The sequence below is a fragment of the Trichechus manatus genome, unplaced genomic scaffold (assembly GCF_000243295.1).
Source record: "Trichechus manatus latirostris isolate Lorelei unplaced genomic scaffold, TriManLat1.0 scaffold00116, whole genome shotgun sequence".
Classification (NCBI taxonomy): domain Eukaryota; kingdom Metazoa; phylum Chordata; class Mammalia; order Sirenia; family Trichechidae; genus Trichechus; species Trichechus manatus.
The window spans coordinates 4765611-4787141 of record NW_004444052.1 but is presented as its reverse complement, the minus strand read 5'-3'; the positions used below and the strand labels follow the sequence as shown (position 1 = coordinate 4787141).

General features: G+C 44.0%; 1 protein-coding gene across 1 annotated transcript in view; it reads left to right on the top strand.

The window, feature by feature from the left end:
- Positions 1-4126: 4126 nt before the first annotated feature.
- MYO10 (myosin X) overlaps positions 4127-21531 on the top strand; it is a 300329-nt gene continuing 282924 nt past the window's right edge. Inside the window, exon 1 of the mRNA XM_012557740.2 lies at positions 4127-4511. Coding sequence (XP_012413194.1) covers positions 4413-4511 — 99 coding nt within the window. The 5' untranslated portion in view covers positions 4127-4412. The remainder of the gene's footprint in view (positions 4512-21531) is intronic.

Genomic DNA, 21531 nt, shown 5'->3' with positions numbered 1-21531 from the left:
CCCCCGTTTGCTGGTCTCCGATAGGATTCCAAGATGGCGGATCCACGCTGCGTTAGCTGGTAGGGGACCTCTGCATGAATCTCTCCTCGCTCTCCGTTCTCTGTCAGTTTTCTCATTCCATTTGGTGCTTGGCTGAGTTCTTTATCTCTTCATTTGATGATTTAGGGTTTCAGGATTGTTGTATTCTCTGTTCGGGTTAGTTTTTCGGATCTTTGCTGTGGAAGGACGGCGTGGTGCTTCTACCTAGAGCGCCATTTTGCCGGAACTCTTCTCCCTAGGCTGTAATCTTTATGGGAACAGACTGCCAGGTCTTTCTCCTGAAGAGCTGCTGGCTGGGTTCAAACCGCCAACCTTTCGGTTATCACCCCAGCGCTTAACCTTTGAGCACAAAGGCTCCTTCAGAATTGTCTACCCAGGTGCTTTTTAATATGCAGATTCTTAGGCACCTAGCCTGCCCTAGAGATTTAGTTTCTTTTTTTAAAAAACAACTGCCTTAGAGGATTCTGATGCAGGTAGTCTATTGTTAGGTGCCCTGAGCCAGTTCTGACTCATAGTGACCCCATGTACAACAGAATGAAACGCTGCCTGGTCCTGCACCATCCTTACAATTGTAGCCATGTTTGAGCCCATTGCTGCGGTCACTCTGTCAATTCATTTTGTTGAGGGTCTCCCCCTTTTTCACTGACCTTCTTCTTTACCAACCATGAAGTCCTTCTCCAGGGACTGATCCCTGCTGATAACATGTCCAGAGTACAGGAGAGGAAGTCTCTCCATCCTTACTCCTAAAGAGCACTGTGGCTGTGCTTCTTCCAAGACAGATTTGTTTGTTCTTCTGGCAGTCCATGGTATATTCAATATTCTTCGTCAACGCCATAATTCAAAGGCGTCAATTCTTCTTCAGTCTTCCTTATTCACCGTCCAGCTTTCGAATGCATATGAAGTGATTGAAAATATCATGGCTTGGGTCAGGCACATCTTAGTTCCAAAGGTGACATTTTTGCTTTTTAACACTTTTAAGGAGGTCATGGAGCCGTGGTGGTGCAGTGGTTAACAGCTCGGCTGCTAATTAAAAGGGCGGCACCTCAAATCCACCAGTAGCTCCTTGGAAACCCTATGGGGCAGTTCTACTCTGTCCTATAGGTTCCCTCTGAGTTGGAATCCACTCAACGGCAACCGGTTTGGTTTTGGGTTTTTTGCAGCAGATTTGCTCAGTGCAATACGTCACTCAATTTCTTGACTGCTGCTTCCATGGGCATTGATTGCACAAGTAAAATGAAATCCTTGACAACTAGTGACCACAATTTGTAAAACACTCATGTAAACCTTTAAAAGAAATCGAATGATTCAGTAAAATTCATCCCTTATTGAGAAGGGACAGTGTTGACATGTTGTGGGGTTGTTAACCATTGTCATAAAACAGTATGTGTACTGTTTAATGAGAAACTATTTGTTCTGTAAACCTTTATCTAAAGTACAATAAAAAATTTAAAAAATAAAAATAAAAAAAACAAGATTCACACCCAGACGAAAAAAAAAAAAAATTCAACCCTTAAGTATTGAATTCGGCCCACAATTCTTCATGTTAGGCAATTTGGGGGTAATTATTAACCATATCTTCTTAAGAGACAGGAAAGTGACTTTTGATGTGACAATGGCCAAGGCCACCCAATAAATGAGTGGCTGGGTCTATGCTGGGAACCACACACACACTTGAACAAGCTCCCTGCTTAATTAAATTTCTCTTGCAGAGATGTTCCCTACAGATTAACATCGTAATGACTGTAAATTGTTCTGCTCCAGTATCTGAACACTAAGCACTTTGGTTAATGCCGGGGGTTGTTTGTCTTTATCTTGACTTCATCTTAATTTTCCTTGCAACTTTGGACACATCTTTTACTGGGACATAGCCTTAAGAATGTCAACCTGCAAAATGGGACAATAGCATAGGACAATAATATCATTAAATAATTTATACCTTGACGCTTTCCAAAGGGAAGTGGGATGGGAGTAACAATATTATTGCTGAAGACCTGATCTGGACTGGGTTACAAACATGCTGGATTTTCCCCACAAAGATTACAGAAGGATGATTCATCCACTCTCTGAAACAGACACTAGGGGTGTAGATTTTAAAGCACAGTTGCCACTCTCAAGGAGCTTCTACTCTCCAAACTCTAGATGGGTTTAAAAAAACAAAAACTGGCTGCTGTTGAGTCAATTTTGATTCATGGCAACCCCATGTGTGTCAGAGTAGAACTGTTGCTCCACAAGGTTTTCAATGGCTTATTTTTTGCAAGGGGGAGTAAATCGCCAGGCCTTTCTTCTGAGGTGCCTATGGATGGTACTAGAACCTCCAACCTATCTGTTGGCAAGTGAGCACATTAACTGTTTGCACCACCCAGGCACTCCCTTGATGGGTAGGGCACCAAGAAAACGACCATTACAACATGATATAGATTCAACAGTTTTAGGAATAAGCCCCAAAGAGTGGAAGCCTAACCTGGGCTGGAGCTGGCAGTGAAGTGAATGATCGATCCAGCAGTGGCATCTATGGGAAAGCTCTCCGTAGGGGATGTGACTTTCTGAGCTGAGTCTTAAAAGATGAGAACTCATACAAGTCCATTTCGACTCACAGTGACCCTATAGGACAGAGAAGAACTGCCCATAGGGTTTCCAAGGAGTGGCTGGTGGATTCAAACTACCAACCTTTTGGTTAGCAGCTGTAGCTCTTAAACATTATGCCACCAGGGTAGTTAACAAATCCCCTTGAGAGCTTCTTAAACCACCTGTAGTGGAGAACCAGCCATGTTTATTTTCAGTCTCCAGGTACCAACTGTAGAAAGCTGCTTGTGCCAGATGTGACTCACCCTTCGAGGTTTACAACACCCAAACTGGTTTCTACTAGGTTCAAAGAATCCACTGATCATGTTTTTGGAGTGGCAGCATTGCTAAATCACTACAAAAGTTTCTAAACCTCCACTCTCAGTTTATCTACTTGTCTTGTGACAAACAGGCACCAAACGGTTTGCAGACCAGCGCTGGGCCAGGCACCACTCTTTGAAGGATCCTGCCCTAGAGCCTTGCTACTCAAGGTGCGGTTCCGCAACGAAAGCCTCACCTGGAGCGTGTTAGAAATGTAGATTCTCAGGCCTCGCCCCATTGACTCCCAAACGGGAGCCCCAGGGGATATCTATGCGGGTTACAGTTTGAGGAATTGCCCTAGAGGAAGCCGGGACTCAGTTCCCAGAGGTTTCAGTCCCTCATCTGTCTCCTCCCATCTGCCCAAATGTTTCCTTTTATGTCCAGCAAAAGTGTTACGTTTTTTAAGGTGCAACTGGCCCCGTCCCTTCCCAGTTTACAAAAATACATTTCCCTGCTGCTATGAAAACTCCTTTTAACCTGACTGCAGGAGGGAAACCCAACACGAGACAGCAGCTTCCAGAAATTCTCATTAGCCTCGGTTCTCACTTTGATCTGGCCAGCAGCGGGGGTAGCGCTGCGGACCGTGCTTCCTCCCAGGGATCGCTCATCTGCCAAGCTGCATTAATGAGATCTGTGCTGTGCCCTTCTAGGGCTCGCTAAAGATCAAGGCACAGAAGAACCCTGCAGCCCCCAAGTGAAGGTTCAGATTGTGTCATGGAGCGGAGAGTTCCCTCCCAGCCCGCGCCTAGGTGGGGTGGCGAGGAGAGGAGAGGAGGCGCGCAGACCCGCCCCGCCGGCCGCAGAGCCTGCGGCAGCCGGGGGAGCAGAGCGGGCGGGGCCAAGGTTAGGTGGAGGCGAGGCACGTGGGCCGGGGAAGGTCGGACCCTGGAGAAGCGCGGGGCGGGGTTTCTGAGGGCTGGACTCCTGGAGGGGCGGGGAGGGGCCGGGCGAGAGGGGCGGGGCCGGACTCACGGGGCGGGGCCATGCTCTTGGGGCAGGGCCTGCCCAGCGGGAGCTCGGCTCCTGGCTTGGAGGGGCGTGGCTGGATTCACAGGGGCGGGCCGGGATCTCGGGGCGGGGTGTGCGCGCGGGTCTGTGAGTCGCGGTGCAGGCGTGAGCGGTGAGCCTGGCGCCGAAGTATTCTCCGTGGCCGCGCTCGCGCCGGAACAGCGACTCGGGGCTCACTTTGTGGCCGGCCGTCCCTGCCCGCGCCGAGCACCCCGGCCGGAGCGCTGAGGGAGGGGGCGCGCTGCTCAGCCCCCGCCGCGGTCCCTGGCCCCGGGGAGGAATGTGCCACCAGCTGTTCTCCGCTCGCGAGCGCTGCGCCCTGAAGTGAAGAAAGTGGAGAAGACGAGACAAAGGCTGCGGTGGGACGGAGGAGTTGGGAACTTGGGTTGGACAAACAAAAGGTGAGGAAGCGGAGAAGGACTCGAGCGATGGCAGCGCGGCACCCTCGCGGGCGCGGATTCCTGGGAGCTGCGCCGTGACACATGGTGTCCCGGGACCTGCTGCGGGCTGACTTCCGCGAGCTGGAGCCGGACGCCGGCAAGTTGAGGACTCCTGGAACAATGGACAACTTCTTCCCCGAGGTGAGTGCATGCGCCCGCCCGGGGGCGGCGGCGCCGTGGGCGCTCGACTGCGCGCCGAGAACCGGGGCGCGGGTACCCTTTAGCCCCCACCTGGTCACCATCGCCCCGAGTGAAAGGGACTTGCCCCCGGCCGCGCCCACCGGGCACCTTCCCCAAACCCGAGAGGGCACGACTTCCTGGGAGTCTCCAGATGAGTAAGCAGGGTAGGTTTTGTTTAGTCCTGCGCTCCCGCTGGCCTGCGGAATGCCTCGAAGGTGAGTTTACTTGGAGCGGTGGCCAGCTCACCCGGGTCCCCGCGGCTCCCGCGCGGCGAGGCGATCTGCACCAAGCCGGGGTACAGGCAGCCCAATAAAACGTTCACCGGGGACGTGCCTTGCTCCAAGAAAGGTCTGCTCTGGCATTTCCTTTGCAAAACGTGCGCGGGCTTCCTGTGCGAGGGGTGCAGACACTTCCAGAGGAGACGGGTTAATGAAGTGTGAGAAGGGAGGCAGGGTTTAATCATTCACTGCTCTCTGCCGGCCGGACTTCTGGAGTCTAGTTTTGGTGCTCACCAGGACGGGCTCTTCAAGGACTTGGGATTATTCTAGAAGATGGAATCAAAAGGGCATGTGATTGTGCTGTCTGTCCTTAGCAGATTTTAAATTCACGTTTAAAGAAAATTCATTTAGGGCAAAGAGTGGATTTATTTTTTTCACAGTATGATTGAGATTTAGTTCACGTACCGTACAATTCACCTAAAGTGTACAATTCAGTGGTTTTCAGTATATTCACAGAGCTGTGCAACCATCACCACAATCGGTTTGGATATTTTAAAGATTAAACTTAATGCCCTTTTGTCATTGAGTCCTAAAACTTGAGGGCAGGACACCAGAGTTACTTGAAACTCGACTTGAGAATTATTATTTCTTCCCTGGGATTGAGAGTTACTGTGGTTTCTTGGCTGTCTTTCCTTTCTTGGTTGTGTTTATTTAATAAATTCTGTTTAAGTTTGGGGTTTGAAGTGGCTCAAAGTAAACTTAGTTGACTTGAAGGGAGTCTGATGCGATTTTCAGTGAAAGCCAAGGAGTGTGTGAATCCGGGACAATCTTGTAATTGCCCCGCATATAGAGTGGTGATGGCTTGCCTCTGTGTTAGCAGGCTAACTTGCTTTATCGGACTAAATTGGATATAATATTTCAAGGCATTCTGCTTTCTGGATGCCCATTTTAACTGTATTCTCAGACAACTATTTATAGTGGCCAGCGTGATAAATATATTCTTATGCTATATAGTGATATCCAGTTTTCTGAAGTGGGTCTCAGTTGTGACACCCACATTGTCAGAGGTGGACCAGAAAGAAATTAATCATTCATCAGTACACATTTTTGCTTTTTATAAAAAATAATGAAATATATATAATTGTGAGATTTTACTGTTTTCAAATCTGTAGACCTTAGTTTTCATGCCTGTAAGAAGGCATCTGAACTTTTTGCAAGAGTTGTAGATTGTCCAGTGATAAAGAACCAGTGGGCTCTGTCTTTAATAGCTTTCATCTGTAAGAAAAGTGAGGGGTTTTTTTTTGGCCTGTAGGGCAATATTTCTTAACTTCGTGTGTGTGTTCTGGACCCCTTAGAAAATCTGATGAAAGCATAAACTTGGATATTCAGTTTGTGAGGGTCCCAGTCCCCACGAAGCCTGTCCTTGTACACAGGGGGTCCCTGGCCTCCCCTTGGGAAGAACTCTGCCCCCTAGTGCAAGTGGGGGGAACTGCAGGACAACTTGCAACAGCTGGCAAGTCCTGACCTTAAATTTCTCCTGCTGGGCTTTCAAGTACTTTCCTCTCTTACACTATACCTTAGTTCAGTGTGGAGAGGCTTGGCTGTTGGATTTTATTTCAGTGATTAATAGAATATTAAGAGGGATCATCGACTCTTCCTTCTTCATTTTATAGATGAACAGTCTTAACCGAAAGATGTGAAGTCACTTGCCCAAGGCTGATGAGCTTGTTTTAGAATCCACAGCTTTTTTTCTCTCTGCTGCTGATGACTTTGGTATTTCTGGGATGTTTTCATTTATTTCAAGTTAAACGTTTTATCTTGTGATGTATTTGTATTACAAGCTTAAATTGTAATCAGCCATCAGAGTTCCAACCCTAATGATGATCACTTGGAACGGGAAGCCAGCAGGGCAAGTCAGAGTCTGAATATAATGTATTAATTGGAAAAATGCTCCTAACGTAGACCCTGAATTTGTCTCTTTTTAAAATGTCTTATAACAGCGCATCTTTTGTCAAATTGTCCAGCGAAGAAAATGTAATGTTCTGTTAGAGTAGAAACAGAAAGTGTGAAAGTGATGTATTCCCAAACCAGAAAACCAGTTTGCAATAGTTGATTCTGACGCATGGTGACTCCATGTGTGTCAGAGTAGAACTGTGCTCCATAAGGTTTTCAATGGCTGGTTTTTCAGAAGTAGATCTCCAGGCCTTTCTTCCAAGGGGCCTCTGGGTAGACTCAAACCTCCAACCTTTTGGTTAGCGGCTGCTGCTAACTTTGTACCACTCAGGGACTCCAGCATGTTTCCAAGGACAGCTAAATAAGTGTCCTTATCACGAAGTGGTGCCCTGTTGCTCTTTGGTAACTTTTCCCGCTGTGATTTACGAATAGCAACTTGTTGCTTGTTGGACAACAGTTTGAAGCTAATGATAACAATTGAAAAAATTGAACGAGATGTTGCATGTATTAGCTTCATGTATGAATAGCCAGATAATAAGGAAATGGGTGTTACTTGTGACTAGCAGCTACTATGTAGAACTAGACCAAACCAAACCAAACTGCCATGGAGTCGATTCTGATTTATAGCGACCCTCTAGGACAGAGTCTACTGCCCCGTGGGATTTCTGAGGCTGTAAATCTTTATGGGAGCAGACTGCCATATCTTTCTCCTGTGGAGCTGCTGGTGGGTTTGAACCGCTGACCTTTTGGATAGCAGCCTGGTGCTTTAACTGCTGCACCACCAGGGCTACTAAAACTAGATGAGGGTTTCTCAAAGTCAGTTTGGATGGATGAAACTTTATTGTGGGAGGGAGTCTCTGGTGTACTGTAGGATGCTGCTCCTACCCACTGGATGCCAGTAGCACCCCCCAAGTTGTGACAACCAAAAATGTTTGCAGATATTTCCAAATGTCCCTTGGGGGGAGGGGCAAGTCACTCTCAGTTGAGAGCCACTGAGCTAGACCCCTTACGCAGTTGCCTCGTGGTATCAATTCCTATGCAGGTGGCAGGCAGAGCCTTCTTGTCTGCGCTTGCTGGTTTAAGTAGGATCAGGGATCTTATCGCCAGCTGGCTTGTGCCCATCAGCTGACGGCTACCGACTTCAAAATGTACTACTCCAGGATGGGAGAAACCGAGCAAACAAAACTCCCCAATGAGGTTCAGTTTCCTTCATTAGATTTTTATAGTTTCTCTAGAGTCAGTTGTATGTGCATTCCTGGGAAGCTTGTTTTTTTCAGCATTTTAGGTATGTTGTTAAACTGTTTACTTCAGTCAGAAACAAAGTTTAGGTATGTCTGTACCCAGACCCACCCACCAAACCCCTGCTGTTGAGTCAATTGCAACTTACAGTGACCCCATAGGACAAAGTAGAATTGCCCCATAGGGCTTCCAAGGCTGTAAGCTTTATGGAAGCAGACTGCCACGTCTTTCTCCCACCGAGTGACTGGTGGATTAGAACCGCCTACCTCTTGGTTAGCAGCCAAACACTCTAACTGCTGCACACCAGGGCTCCTTGTCTTGTAACCAGAGGCAATTAAAAAAAAAAGACAAAGAGAAAAGGCTCAACCAGCAACTTGTTGTTGATGTTTTGAAGTTGACGTTTTGAAGCGGACAGCTGTTCCGATGTCCCGGGGCTAAGTGCGGTGCCTACAACACAGTAGCTGCCCAGTAAGTACCAGTTACACACATAAATGAACTTGACTTTTCTGTTTTCTATTTTGCAAATAAGTGTGGCACATTGGTTATTCAAGCAAAAGATCTTTTTTTTTTTTTGCAGAAGAGCTTTTGAGAATTATTATTAATGAGACATATAAACATTGATTTTCAGAATAAATATATAAAATGTACACAAGTATGATACTCTTAGTTACAGATATACAAAGCAGGTATTGATGTTTTCAAGGATAAATGGTTAATGGAAAATATTCCAGTTGTACCTTTCTTACGGCTGGGTTCACTCGGTTGGAACAAATCCACCTCTAAGGATGTTAAGTGGAAACGCCTACCTGTTTTCCACTTGAGAAGGTACCTTGGTGTTTGATTGTTAGCTCATGTTGTTCAGATAACTTCTGAATTCTGAAGTCTAGTCCTGAAGCCTATTTTTCTCCCCTTTTTGTAGTATGTTGTAGTTTTCTTTTCTTGTTGAAAAATAATTTTAGAAGTTTTTTTTTTCTTTTTTATTGTACTTTAGATGAAAGTTTATAGAACAAATAGTTTCTCATTAAACAGTTAGTACATAAATATTGTTTTATGACAATGGTTAACAACCCCACGGCATGTCAACACTCTTCCTTCTCAACCTTGGGTTCTCTATTATCAGCCTTCCTGTCCTCTCTTGCCTTCTAGTCTCTGTTCCTGGACTGTTGTGCCCCATTAGTCTCATTTTGTTTTATGGGGCTGTCTAATCTTTGGCTGAATGTTGAACCTCAGGAGTGACTTCATTACTGAGCTAAAAGGTTATCCGGGGCCATACTCTCGGGGTTTTTCCAGTCTCTGTCAGGCCAGTAAGTCTGGCCTTTTTTTGTGAGTTAAAGTTTTGTTCTACATTTTTTTTCAGCTCTGTCCAGGACTTTCTGTTATGATCCTGGTCAGAGCAGTCAGTGGTGGTAGGTGGGCACCATCTAGTTGTACTGGGCTCAGTTGAGACGTTATTTTTGACAGCACCTGCTTTTCCCATATTATCTCTAAACATAAAAAGGAGGAGCTGGGGACTTCCTTGTGCCATCAAATCCCGAAGGCAGCTCCTTTTGACTACAGTCACACCTGGACATTAGCTGATGTCCCCTTTTCCTTGGAGTGTCTTGCCTTTTCTGCACCATCTGTGAGGACTTCTGTTGTCAAAGACTCATTTTGTGCCATGTTGGGGACAGGAGAGCCTGGGGAGCAGCTTCGAGGAGGACGGTTGCTGCTAGCAGGGAGTCTGGATGTCCCCTAGCAGGGTGGGCGGGGAGGACCACACCCCTCATATCATGTGGCAAGTTGTTCCCCCTCTCTTAACCCACTGCCATCAAGTCGATTCCGATTCATAGTGACCCTATAGGACAGAGCAGAACTGCTCCATAGGGTTTCCAAGGCTGCAAATCTTTATGGGAGCAGACAGCCAAGTCTTTCTCCCATGGAGCAGCTGGTGGGTTTGAACCGCCGACCTTTAGGTTAGCAGTTAAGTGCTTAACCACTGTGCCACCAAGGCTCCTTTCTCCCTCTGTTATAAACCAAAAAAAAACCAATTGCCATTGAGTCGATTGCGACTCATAGCAACCCTATAGGACAGAGTAAAACTGCCCCATAGGGTTTCCAAGGAGCCCCTGGTGGATTCAAACTGCCGGCCTTTTGGTTAGCAGCCGTAGCTCTTAATCAGGGTTTCCCCCCCTGTTGTATCTCTCACAAAATCAAGCACAAACCAGTGTGGGCATGGCCTTCGCTATTTACCCAGGGTAGTGGATAAGTGTTTACTTTCTCGGCCCTGCTGTGTTTAAGTGGGGTCACCTTCAAGGACGCGAACCTTAAACACGCTCTTTTGCTGTTGTGGTTGGTACACGTGGGGCACCTCGTTTGAAACTGTATTTCAAAATTTATGGAAGGGATATGCACTTGGATTTAGAGTGTTGTTAGTTGTCGTCAAGTTGATTCTGACTCATGGCGACCCCACGTGTGTCAGAGCAGAACTGTGCTCCGTAAGATTTTAAGGCTGTGACCTTTCGGAAGCAGATCACCAGGCCTGTCTTCCAAGGTGCCTTTGAGTGGATTTGAACCACCAGTCTTTCGGTTAGTAGTCGAGTGCTTAACCGTTTGAGCTATCCAGAGACTCTTGAATTCAGAGTAATCGGTGTTTAACCTTTTAATGCCATTTCTTTGCAAAGAACGTTCAAGAATGAGCAACCTGTGAAGTCTATATTAAGCTTGCCAATTTTTTCCCCTTGCCTAAATGTTCCATAGGGTAGTGCAAAGTGCCACATTCTTATCTGTAGGAAAGACCTGGCCTTTGAAGTCCAGCCCGACCCCGTCTCCCTGTGGGATCTCTGCCAGGTTATCTGACCTCCCTGGGCTTTAGCTCACTGGTCTGCAAATAGGCATAATATCTACCTTGCATGGTTATTGGGAGAATTAGAGATAAGATTTACAAAGCACAAGGTACATTGTAGGTGAGTAATAATAAAAGGTTAGTTATCCTAACTCTAAGGAACCTAGGTGGCACAGTGGTTAAGCACCCCGCTGCTAACTGGAAGTTCAGCTGTTCAAACCCACCAGCTGCTGCACGGGAGAAAGACTTGGCAATCTGCTTCCATAAAGACTACAGCCTTGGAAACCCTTTGGGGCAGTTATACTCTGTCCTGTTGGGTCGCTATGAGTCGGAATCGACTCAATGGCAGTGTATCTGGGTTTTGGGGTTTATCATAACTGCTTAGAAATTAAGAATGATTGACCCTTAATGGTGAGTGAAATACCAGTACTCAGTGCTGGGAAATCTCAGCGGTACATCTTTCTCCCCGTATCATTCCCTGCACTAGATTGCATTGATTGGTTTGCTCCTTTTCATCCTGTGTCCTTGTGTCAGATTTTGTATTTCCTAAATTCTATCTAAAGCGCGCCCATATTGCTTATAAAACCAAGCTCACATTCCTTCTTCTGGTTTTCAAGACCTGCCGATCTTGTAACTCTTCTTTTTCTTTCGTTTCTTATACCTCCTCATGAATTCTGCCCCCAAGAGTCCGTTACCCGGTCTATCTCCGTACCTTTGCCCATGCTATCCTCTCTGCTGATGAGATATCTAGTGCCTTTTTTAAACCCTGGAGGTGGGTCAAGTTCACAGCAACCCTGTCTCCCTTTTCTGTGAACTTGCCTCTGCCTTTTCCTGTCTTGTGCTTGTTAGGAGGAATTTGCCTCTGTTAGCTAGAGGCCTCACATACTTTACATATCTTTTTTTTTTTCCCTCTTCTCAAATAAGTAAGTTGAGCCTCAAGAGGTTAAATAGCTCATTTACAAATAAGTTTTATCATCTTGTTTGCCATGACAGGGCCTCAAAGATGGGATTCTATTCCATGTACAACATTTATTTTTCCCCAAAGTACAAAATTTTTAGGGTGGAAGGGAAGATGCTTATAATGTTGTTCCTTGATTATAAAACATTTCACAATTTTTTGAAGATAATAATAAATATGGAGAAGGTGCAAACTGTTAACATACTCAGCTGCTAACTGAAAGGCTGGAGATTTGAGTTTACCCAGAGGCACCTTGGAAGAAAGGCCTGGTGATCTACTTCTGAAAAATCAGCCATTAAAAACCCTATGGAGCAGAGTTCTACTCTGATACACGTGGGGTTGCCATGAGTCAGAATCGACTTAACGGCTACTGGTTGGTTAATATTGAGTGCTTACTAAGTGCCAGTACACTTCAAAGACTTTACATTCAGTAACTCGTTTGATCCCTTTAATAACCTTAGCAGTAAGGCTCTGTAGTTACGCCCACTGTGTAGATGAAGAAGGTGAGGCACAGAGAGGTTAAGTAACTGGTCTAGCATCACACAGCTAGAAAGTGACAGCTCTTCATTGCCATGCTTTTCTGTCCTGTTAGTGTCATTTGCCTTATACTTGTGGCATCTTTTCTAGGCTCTTTGATGAAGTGCCGTATATATAATTGGTGGTTAGTAAATGTTTTCTGAATCTGCAAAACAAGTGGTCAATAACCCTAGAAACATTGAAAATCCAGCAGAAAAATGTTAATCAGCTTTCAAACATGCCACTAATTTTTTTTTAATTGTACTTTAGATGAAGGTTTACAGAACAAACTAGCTTCTCATTAAATAGTTAGTACACATATTGTTTTATGACATTGGTTAACAACCCCACAGCATGTCAATACTCTCCCTTCTCGACCTTGGGTTCCCTATTACTAGTTTTCCTGTCCCCTCCTGTCTTCTAGTCCTTGTCCCTGGGCTGGTGTGCCCCTTTAGTCTCGTTTTGTTTTATGGGCCTGTCCAATCTTTGGATGAAGGGTGAACCTCAGGAGTGACTTCATTACTGAGCTAAAAGGATGTTCGGGGGCCATACTCTCAGAGTTTCTTCAGTCTCTGTCAGGCCAGTAAGTCTAGTCTCTTTTTGTGAGTTAGAATTTTGTTCTACATTTTTCTCCAGCTCTGTCTGGGACCCTTTATTGTGATTCCTGTCAGAGCAGCCAGTGGTGGTAGCCAGGTACCATCTAGTTGTACTGGACTCAGTCTGGTGGAGACCATGGTAGATGTGGTCCATTAGTCCTTTGGGCTAATCTTTCCCTTGTGTCTTTAGTTTTCTTCATTCTCCCTTGCTCCAGAATGTGTGAGACCAGCAGAGTATCTTCGATGGCTGCTCACAGGCTTTTAAGACCCCAGACGCTACTCACCATAGTAGAATGTAGAACATTTTCTTTGTAAACTTGAATGTGCCACTAATTTTTATTTGGTTTGTTTTTTATTTACGAAGTCAAGTCCCCCCTGCATCTTTGTAAAACGTGGTTTCTAAAGCTATGAGCCTCAACCTCATGAGGATAGTCGGGAGATTAGCACAATAAGGATCTTAGAAAAGTAGATTTTTGAGAAGTGATTATTTTACTATAAGAAATGGTAAAACTCATTCCCCCCCCAAATTCGAACCCTCAGTTGTTGCAGTATTCATCTTTGAGGCTTTCTGATGGAAACTACTCTTGATGAAAGACTCTGTCCACTTTCTTTCATTTAGATGCTCCTGGAGTGATCCTTGACAGCCGTTGGGCGCATTTCTCAGAGAGCATTCCCTGAATCAAACGTTTTGCTGCCTTGTTAAGAACGGTTTGGAAAGGGTATCCTCCAGGCTTAAAGGAAGAAACTTGAGTCCTCAATTTAAATCCAGCATCTCAAGTCACATGACATTGCATCATCTGACTGCCAGTTATAGTAAAAGGTGTTGGGGTTCTTGTGGCAAAGAACATGGACACCTGTCTGTTGAAATATAGCCAGAGGAAGAGAATAACATATGGGAGTTTTATATCTAATAATAGCTCTACTTCTGCTGGGCGTCAGTATCTGCTCTTGAGGATTAACATTCCCTGTGTATAGAAGCATTTTTAATTGTGCTAATGAAAATAAAAGAGGGTATCTATGTAAAAAAGAAAAGTTAGGCAAGGTTGAAGTTTCGAAATTTGGAGTAGGGATGTTTATCTGTAATTCCTGCTTGGGACTTAAGGGCCAAGATAAAACAAGAGTTAGGGACGTTGGAATAAAATGTTATAGCTTTTTACTTGGCCTCCTTACCCCACGTTGGGGATCCTAAAGAATTCTGTAATTTTTGAAAAACATTTTTTTCTGTCAGTTGATAACATGTGAGTAGGATCCACTACTTAAAAATATCTTTTGAGAAACATAGACTTACCATATTACTTTTCTCGGTCATTCTTAAATTCTTTTTTTTTTTTTTTTTTTTACTTAATCCTAAAAAAGAAGCTTCTTCAATCTTGCTACCCAGAGAATACTTGTAATTTTTTGTGACAAATGCATTGACTTTTTTCCCCAGTGTCTATGTAGTTATAAATGTATGTATGTATTTGTGTGTACATGTATATGTATGTATGTTTGTATATATATATATATTTATATATTTATATGTGTGTATGTCTATATATATACATATGGAGCCTGGTGGTACAGTGTACAGTGGTTAAGAGCTCGACTGCTAACCAAAAGGTCAGCAGTTCGAATCTACCAGCAGCTCTTTGGAAACCCTATGGAGCAGTTCTGCTCTGTCCTGAAGGGTTACTATGAGTCAGAATCGACTCGATGGCAACAGGTTTGGTTTGGTTTGGTTTTATGTGTACATATATCTGCAGAAGTGTACCTGTAATGTTTTTTATTTTATGGTTTATTGAGAAAAGCTTTAAATGTCAAGAAACTTATATGTTGATGGGTACTGCCTATCACTTGCGGGACTTGGCCAGGAACAAGGGCACAAATGCAGATCCACATATCACAAACCTAAATAATTAAAGGTTATAAACCATGCTTACAAACCGGTAAATAAATGTGTTCTATCTTCCTGCCTTGACAAATGTACCTTCATTAGGACACAATCCAAAAATATGTTTAAAGTTAAGGTTTTTATTGCAGAAAGTCAGCAAAATATCAAAGATGAGTGAATTTTTAAAGTTGCACCTGGCTGAGTGTTCAGTTGGTGGGCCAGTTGTGTTTGCATGAGTAATAAAGGCATATGCTCCATAATGTATTTTCCATAAATCTAGTTTACCTGCCCTTCTTTCAGCAAAATCATTAATTACATGGTTATAATCAAGATTTTTCGCCATAAATCTGTGTTTTATTGACAGTAACACTGAAGTAGAAAACCTTTCTTGAGTCATTGTGGTTCTTAGACCGCTTTATATTAATTTCCATTTGGAGAATGTCTGCTTTGCTGAGCAGGACAGTAGTTACTGGTATTTCAACAAAATTAATACTGCAGTATTTAGATTAGAGAATGAATGGGGTTACACATGATAAATTATCAATATTACAGGAGGTACTGCAAAATATTTTAATTTCAGTATATAAATCACTATCATATTGTGATTTTTTTTTCATCATTTCTTCATTAAAGCACTATCTGGGTCCATCCCAGGAGCCCTGGTTGCACAGTAGTCAAGTGCTCTGCTTCTTCTAGAAAAGTTGGTAGTTCAAACCCACCAGCTGCTCTGAGGAAGAAAGATGTGGCAGTCTACTTCCGTAAAGATTCCAGAAACCAAAACCAAACCAAACCCAGTGCCGTTGAGTCAATTCCGACATATAGCGACCCTCTAGGACAGAGTAGAATTGCCCCGTAGGGTTTCCAAGACTGTAAATCTTTACAGAAGTGGGCCACCACATCTTTCTCCCTCGGAGCGGCTGGTGGGTTCGGACTGCTAACCAGTCGAGAGCTTTAACCACTGTGCCACCAGGGCTCCCTCCATGAAGATTATAGTATTGGGAACCCTTTGGGGCAGTTCTACTCTGTCCTACATGGTCACTGTGAGTCAACATCGATTCGCAGCAAGGGGGAAGGTCCATCAAATATTTCTTAAATTGTTCTTCAGATTTTTTTTTTTTCAATTAATGCTGGGTATATTATAAAGAAAACGGAAAACAGAAGTATGCTGGTTAATCACTTAGAAACCTGTTTCATGTAAGACTGTATACCCTGGTGCATACTTGTCAGGAAGTAGTCTATGAAAGTACGTTTTGGGATTATTGCGTGTGTGAATCTTTTCCTTCCTGGTCATGCAAATGTTTTATACCCTTACTTTGCACTTTTTTAATATTCCTTGATATCACTTTTGTTGTATGTTTAGCATGTAGTAGCATCTTGATTGAGAAAAACTATTTTTCCTCAAACTTAAAAAAAAGTTTTAAAGTAAAATGATCGTATTAGATATGTTTGGGGCTTTTTGAGTATTTTGCTAATATTATTAACAGTAAGTGATAGCTTATACCGAATAACTGTAGATAGTGCCAATTCAGAATTAATAATATCATTTTCCACGAAATACTATGCTTTGCTCTTTATTTGAGGGATGCCTGTTTATTTACTTATTGTTTGCTTTTGTGATGTGTGGGCACTGCGGCTCAGGACAGGGGTCCCATGTGTCCTGGTCTAGGGAGTAGGGGGAGGCCTTGCTTATCAGTTTTAAATCATTGCATGGTATTTCTTCATGGAGACACATCATCATTTATATGACATTTTAGGTTGTTTCTAGTTGTTTGCACTTATAGAAAACAACCATGAACATTCTTCTACCTAGATCATTGCACACTTGTCTGATTATAAGGATATAATTTTCCAGGAGTGGAGACGTTTGACTCAAGAGTTTATACATTTTTATTTAGATTATTTGGCAGCAAGGAGCCCTGGTGGCAAAGTGGTTAAAGAGCTCAGCTGAAAACCAAAAGATTGGCAGTTCGAATCCACCAGCTGCTCCTTCAAAACCCTATGGGATGGTTATACTGTGTCCTGTAGGGCTGCTATGAGTTGAATTGACTGACAACAGTGGGTTTGGTTTCATGGGTTTGACAGCAGAGTTTTATAAGAGGTATTAGTGCAGACTGCAGACGGCAGAGCTGAGACACCCTCATGTTTAGGATGGCAGGTATTTTGTAACTTCTTACTAGAATCTTAGTCCGTGGTTGGTGCAGAGAGTTAACGTGCTTGCCACTAACTGAAAGGTTAGTGGTTTGAGTCCACCCAGAAGTGCCCCAGAAGAAAGGCCTGGTGATCCACAGAAAATCAGCCATTGAAAACCCTGTGGAGCACAGTTCTACTCTGACACACATGGGGTCACCATGAGTCGCAGTTGACTAGATGGCAACTGGTTTTATAAGAATCTTAATGAAATGCCTTGTTTCGCCTAGTAAGTTAACAGATAGTACTAGATTTATGATTCCACTGTGAGGTTCTCTGAGCCAGATCTGAGAAGGGAGGTGACCAGTTTTCTCAGTTAATTATAAGCAGGGCCGTCAGTTCGCATCCAGCCCCCAGAGAATCTCAGCTCAATTGCTTGTGTTCATTTAAGGCCAAAGCACACCCAAGGGACCCCACTTTACACTGCCTGGGGAGCCTCAGGCCATTCATTTTAGGAATTGTTTATATGGATTTTTCTGTTGAGTTCTACCTCCTTTGCATTGTGAATACCCTTGTGCGTTAACCCTGGGGCAAAAACAGTTCTTCTGTGGTGGCTCTTGTAACTGTAGGGATTGAAGTAACACACAGAAGTGTTGTGTATGGGTTTGACTGTCAGGCTGGTTATTTATTACCTTAGGAAATCTTTTCATGGACTTTGAAATACAAATGTTGAATGCTAGCTGAAACTACAGTAGCCCTTTTACAATGTCTGCTGTTGTCTTTGAGTACAGGTTTGCTTCTGTTTATTTCCACCCACACTGTGTTCTTCAGATGACGTGACCTGGGGGAGGGAAGAAGGTGAAGCTTGAACAAACTAGAACGTAGGTCAAGACTGGCTAACTTACTCTTGAAGAGAAGAGCACCAGTTCTCAAAACTGACCTGCACGGATGGGTGCGCTAACCACCCTCAGAAACAAAACCCAAACCCTAGTGCAGATAAATGAACACCTCGCCTGGGTACTGGGTCCTAAAGACAGTGGCATCTTTCTGCTTCCTTGGTTGCCTGTAGTGTCTCAGCTGCCTCTGCCTTGCCCTGGAGGCTGTTGGATAAGTGGTCATTAGCACCAAAAAGAAAAAACAACAAACCCAAACAGTGACTTACGGTGAGCCAGTGTGTGGGATAATACTGTGCTCCATAGGGTTTTCAATGGCTGTGACCTTTCAGAAGCAGATCGCCAGGTCTTTCTTCCGAGGCACTTCTGTGTGGGTTCAAACCACCAAGCTTTCGATTAGTAGTCCAGTGCTTACCGTATTTTTCACAAATAATGCGCCCACGTGACAGATGACACTTACAAAAGGTACAGGGCGGGGTGGGGAGCATTGCTCAGTTGGTAGAAACCGTATAACATACACATTATTTGCATAAATACGTGGTAACCTGGTAACCCGGTGTACCACCCAGGCCCCGGCGATCTCACACACCTGTGAGCTGCTTTTATAGCCCTTCACGGGCTCCTCCTAGACCCACAACAAGTTGAGCTGTTCAACCTTCCCTCATATTTCTTTTTCTAGATTGCTTATCACCCTTGTGGATTTTGCTTACATCTTCAAAAATGTGTTTTTTCCATTCCCCTGCACCTCTGCTGCCCTAAGCGAGACTCTTTTGGCCCTCCCATGATCTGATTTACTGTGGGAGGTCAGAGATGAGGGCCAAGGTGTAAAGCCCTCTGGTGGTTTTCAGATGTGGGCGGGTTTGTCTTCTTTTCAGGGTTTCTCCGCTTGGCATTCTTGACATTTTGGGCCGGATCAGTCTTTGTGGTGGAGGCTAGGTGTCCTGTGCATTGTAGGGTATTGAGCAGTGGCCTGGATCCATTGCATGTCAGCGGTGCTCCTGCTCACCAAGTTGTCACAACCCATAAGTGTCTCCAAATGTTGCAGAATGTTCCCTGGTGGGCAAAATCACCCCCACTGAGAACCACTGAGCTATGTGGATCCTGTGGCCACAGATTAAATTTGGACCACACTGGTGCTTTTATCCCCCTTCCCTATCTTGTTGTTGGTGGTGGATTCTGACTCATGACGACCTTACGTATAACAGAATGAAACATTGCCCGGTTCTGCACCATCTTCATGGTCGTTGGTATGCTCAAGTCTACTTTTGCTGCCAGTGTGTATTTTGAGTGCCGTCCAACCTAGGGGGCTCATCTTCCAGCACTTTACTGGACAGTATTCTCTTGTGATCTATAAGGTTTTCATTGCCTACTTTTCAGAAATGGATTGCCAGGCCTTTCCTCCACGTCTCTTAGTCTGGAAGCTCCGCTGAAACCTGTTCAGCATCACAGCAGCGCACAAGTCTTCACTGACAGATGGGTGGTGGCTGTGCATAAGGTACACTGACCTGGAATCGGACCCGGGTCTCCTTCATGGAAGGCGAGGATTCTACCACTGAACCACCAGTCTAGACCCCAATATTGCTACCTTTTTCCTCCGGTAATTGAAATCTCTGCTGAGAGACCATCCTGAGTCCTCGGGAAATGCTTCACCATCTAGATTGTATGTCAACGTCAATTCAAAGTATTTCTCAACATAATAATTTTCTTTCTTTGTTGTTGTTTAGATTCTGTCGAGTTGATTCTAACTCATAGTGACCCAAAATGACAGAGCAGAACTGCCCCCATAGTGTTTCTTAGGGAAAAATCTTTACGGAATATCACCAGTTCTTTCTCCATGAGTGGTGGGGTGGGTTTGAACTGCCAACCCTGGTTTATATGAAGAATGTCCACTTGCTCTTGTGTTTTCCACCAAGTATGTGTATAAAGAATGTCTAGTGTTTCAGCAGTGGGGAAGCTGTTGCCCCTAAAGTGTAAAAGAGGTAAGGACGTTTTGTTCAAATTCATTTTAAAACATATATATAATATATATTTTTGAGCCCTGGTGGCGTAGTGGTTAAGAGCTCATCTGCTAACCGAAAAATCAGCAGTTCAAATCCAGCAGCCATCCTTGGAAACCCTATGGGGCAGTTCTGCTCTGTCCTGTGGCGTCGCTGTGAGTCTGAACTGACTTGACAGCACCCAGCAACAGCAACAATATGTATTTAGCATCATGGTTCCTGACTGAGGCAGTTACAGCTTGTTAGTAGGGAAAGGCCACATTGCCTGAGGGGTTTTGCCCCTATTTAGTAGATGTGTTGGGGTCTTCAGTAGGCAGTGTTTTTGAACTGCTTACAGTTTTCTAAGAAGATCAGAGTTAGAGGCGGCCTCCCCACCCCTTCATACAAATTTTCCTTGTTAGGGTGGAGTCATAGATATGCATTTCTGAAAGATTTTCATTTTTAGGAATTCTCTCTTTAAAAAAACAACAACAAAAACCCCGTTGCTGTCCAGTCTATAAAGTAGGTGCCAAATTCAACTTCAAGAATATGAAGTTCAGGGACAGACTGTAAATTCTGACATTAATTTTTTCAGACCCTGAAAATCACTGAAGTCTTTGGATGTTTCTCATGGTGATGTAGCATTTTCAACTGCAACAGTTTCTTTTTTGACTTTGGACAGGTCTCTAGTAGACTCCTGACTCATGGCAACCCCATGCACAACAGGATCAGACCATTGGATCCATAAGGTTTTCATTGGCTCATTTTCAGTAGATTGCCAGGCCTTTCTTCCTAGTCTGTCTTAATCTGGAAGCTCTGCTGAAACCTGTTCAATATCATAGCAACACCCAGACATCTACTGACAGATGAATGGTGGCTGCTCATGAGGTGCACTGGCCAGGAATCGAACCTGGGCCTTCTGCAATGGAGGGTGAGAATTCTACCGTTGAATCACCGTTGCCTCTCTAGTAGGCTAGCTTACTGTATTTTACGTTCTAAACCATATTTACTTAAGGTTCTCTTAGAAAAAATGCCTTTGTGTCTACTCTATAAAATATTTAAAAGAGGGCATATCCTGTTGCTTTTCAAAGTATACACCAAAAGAAAAAACATTTGATGAAATGAGCTCTCTGTTGTGAAATCTTGAGGACTGGGTTCGGCCATACGATGTTTTGTAGTGTAACCGAGTCAGGGAGCCTTTTGTGTATGCGGTGAAGGGTAAATTGTGCAGATGTCTTTTCACTGTTAAGTATTACTTTGTAGTATTTTACCTTGAAAAGTTAAAACATGAGTCAAAAGTCCTAAGAGTAAAAATGGGGAGGAAAAATAGTTCTAGCTTGGCCGCAATAGGCCTTACTCTTGTGGATTGTATGCGGTGTAAAGAAAATACACATCTGAAATTGAAAAATCTCCTGCAAGGAATTCAGTGGGCTCTTAATGGAAGCAGAACTTTATTCTGTGGTTATCACTGAGATATCAAGTAGATGCCTTTTACTGGGTTGCAGAGCAGTGAGGTTAATTTACTCAAGATCACTGTCAAGTGATTGGGTCAGAAATAGAATTTAGGTTCTTATGTCCTTTTGAGTCTGTTAAAATCCCCGTAGGCTCTTCAGTCTACACCAGATCCTTAAAAGTGAGTCTTTTGAGTTGGCATGTGTGTAGGAAACGATGAAACAGGATACCCTCAGAAGAATGAAAGGCCCATGTGAGAGTTTTCTTTTGTGTTAGTATGAAATGTTTTATGGACTTGAATAGCTATTCCATCCAGGAAAGCAGAGTTTTAGAAGCATATTTTAAAAGATGGTATATTCTGT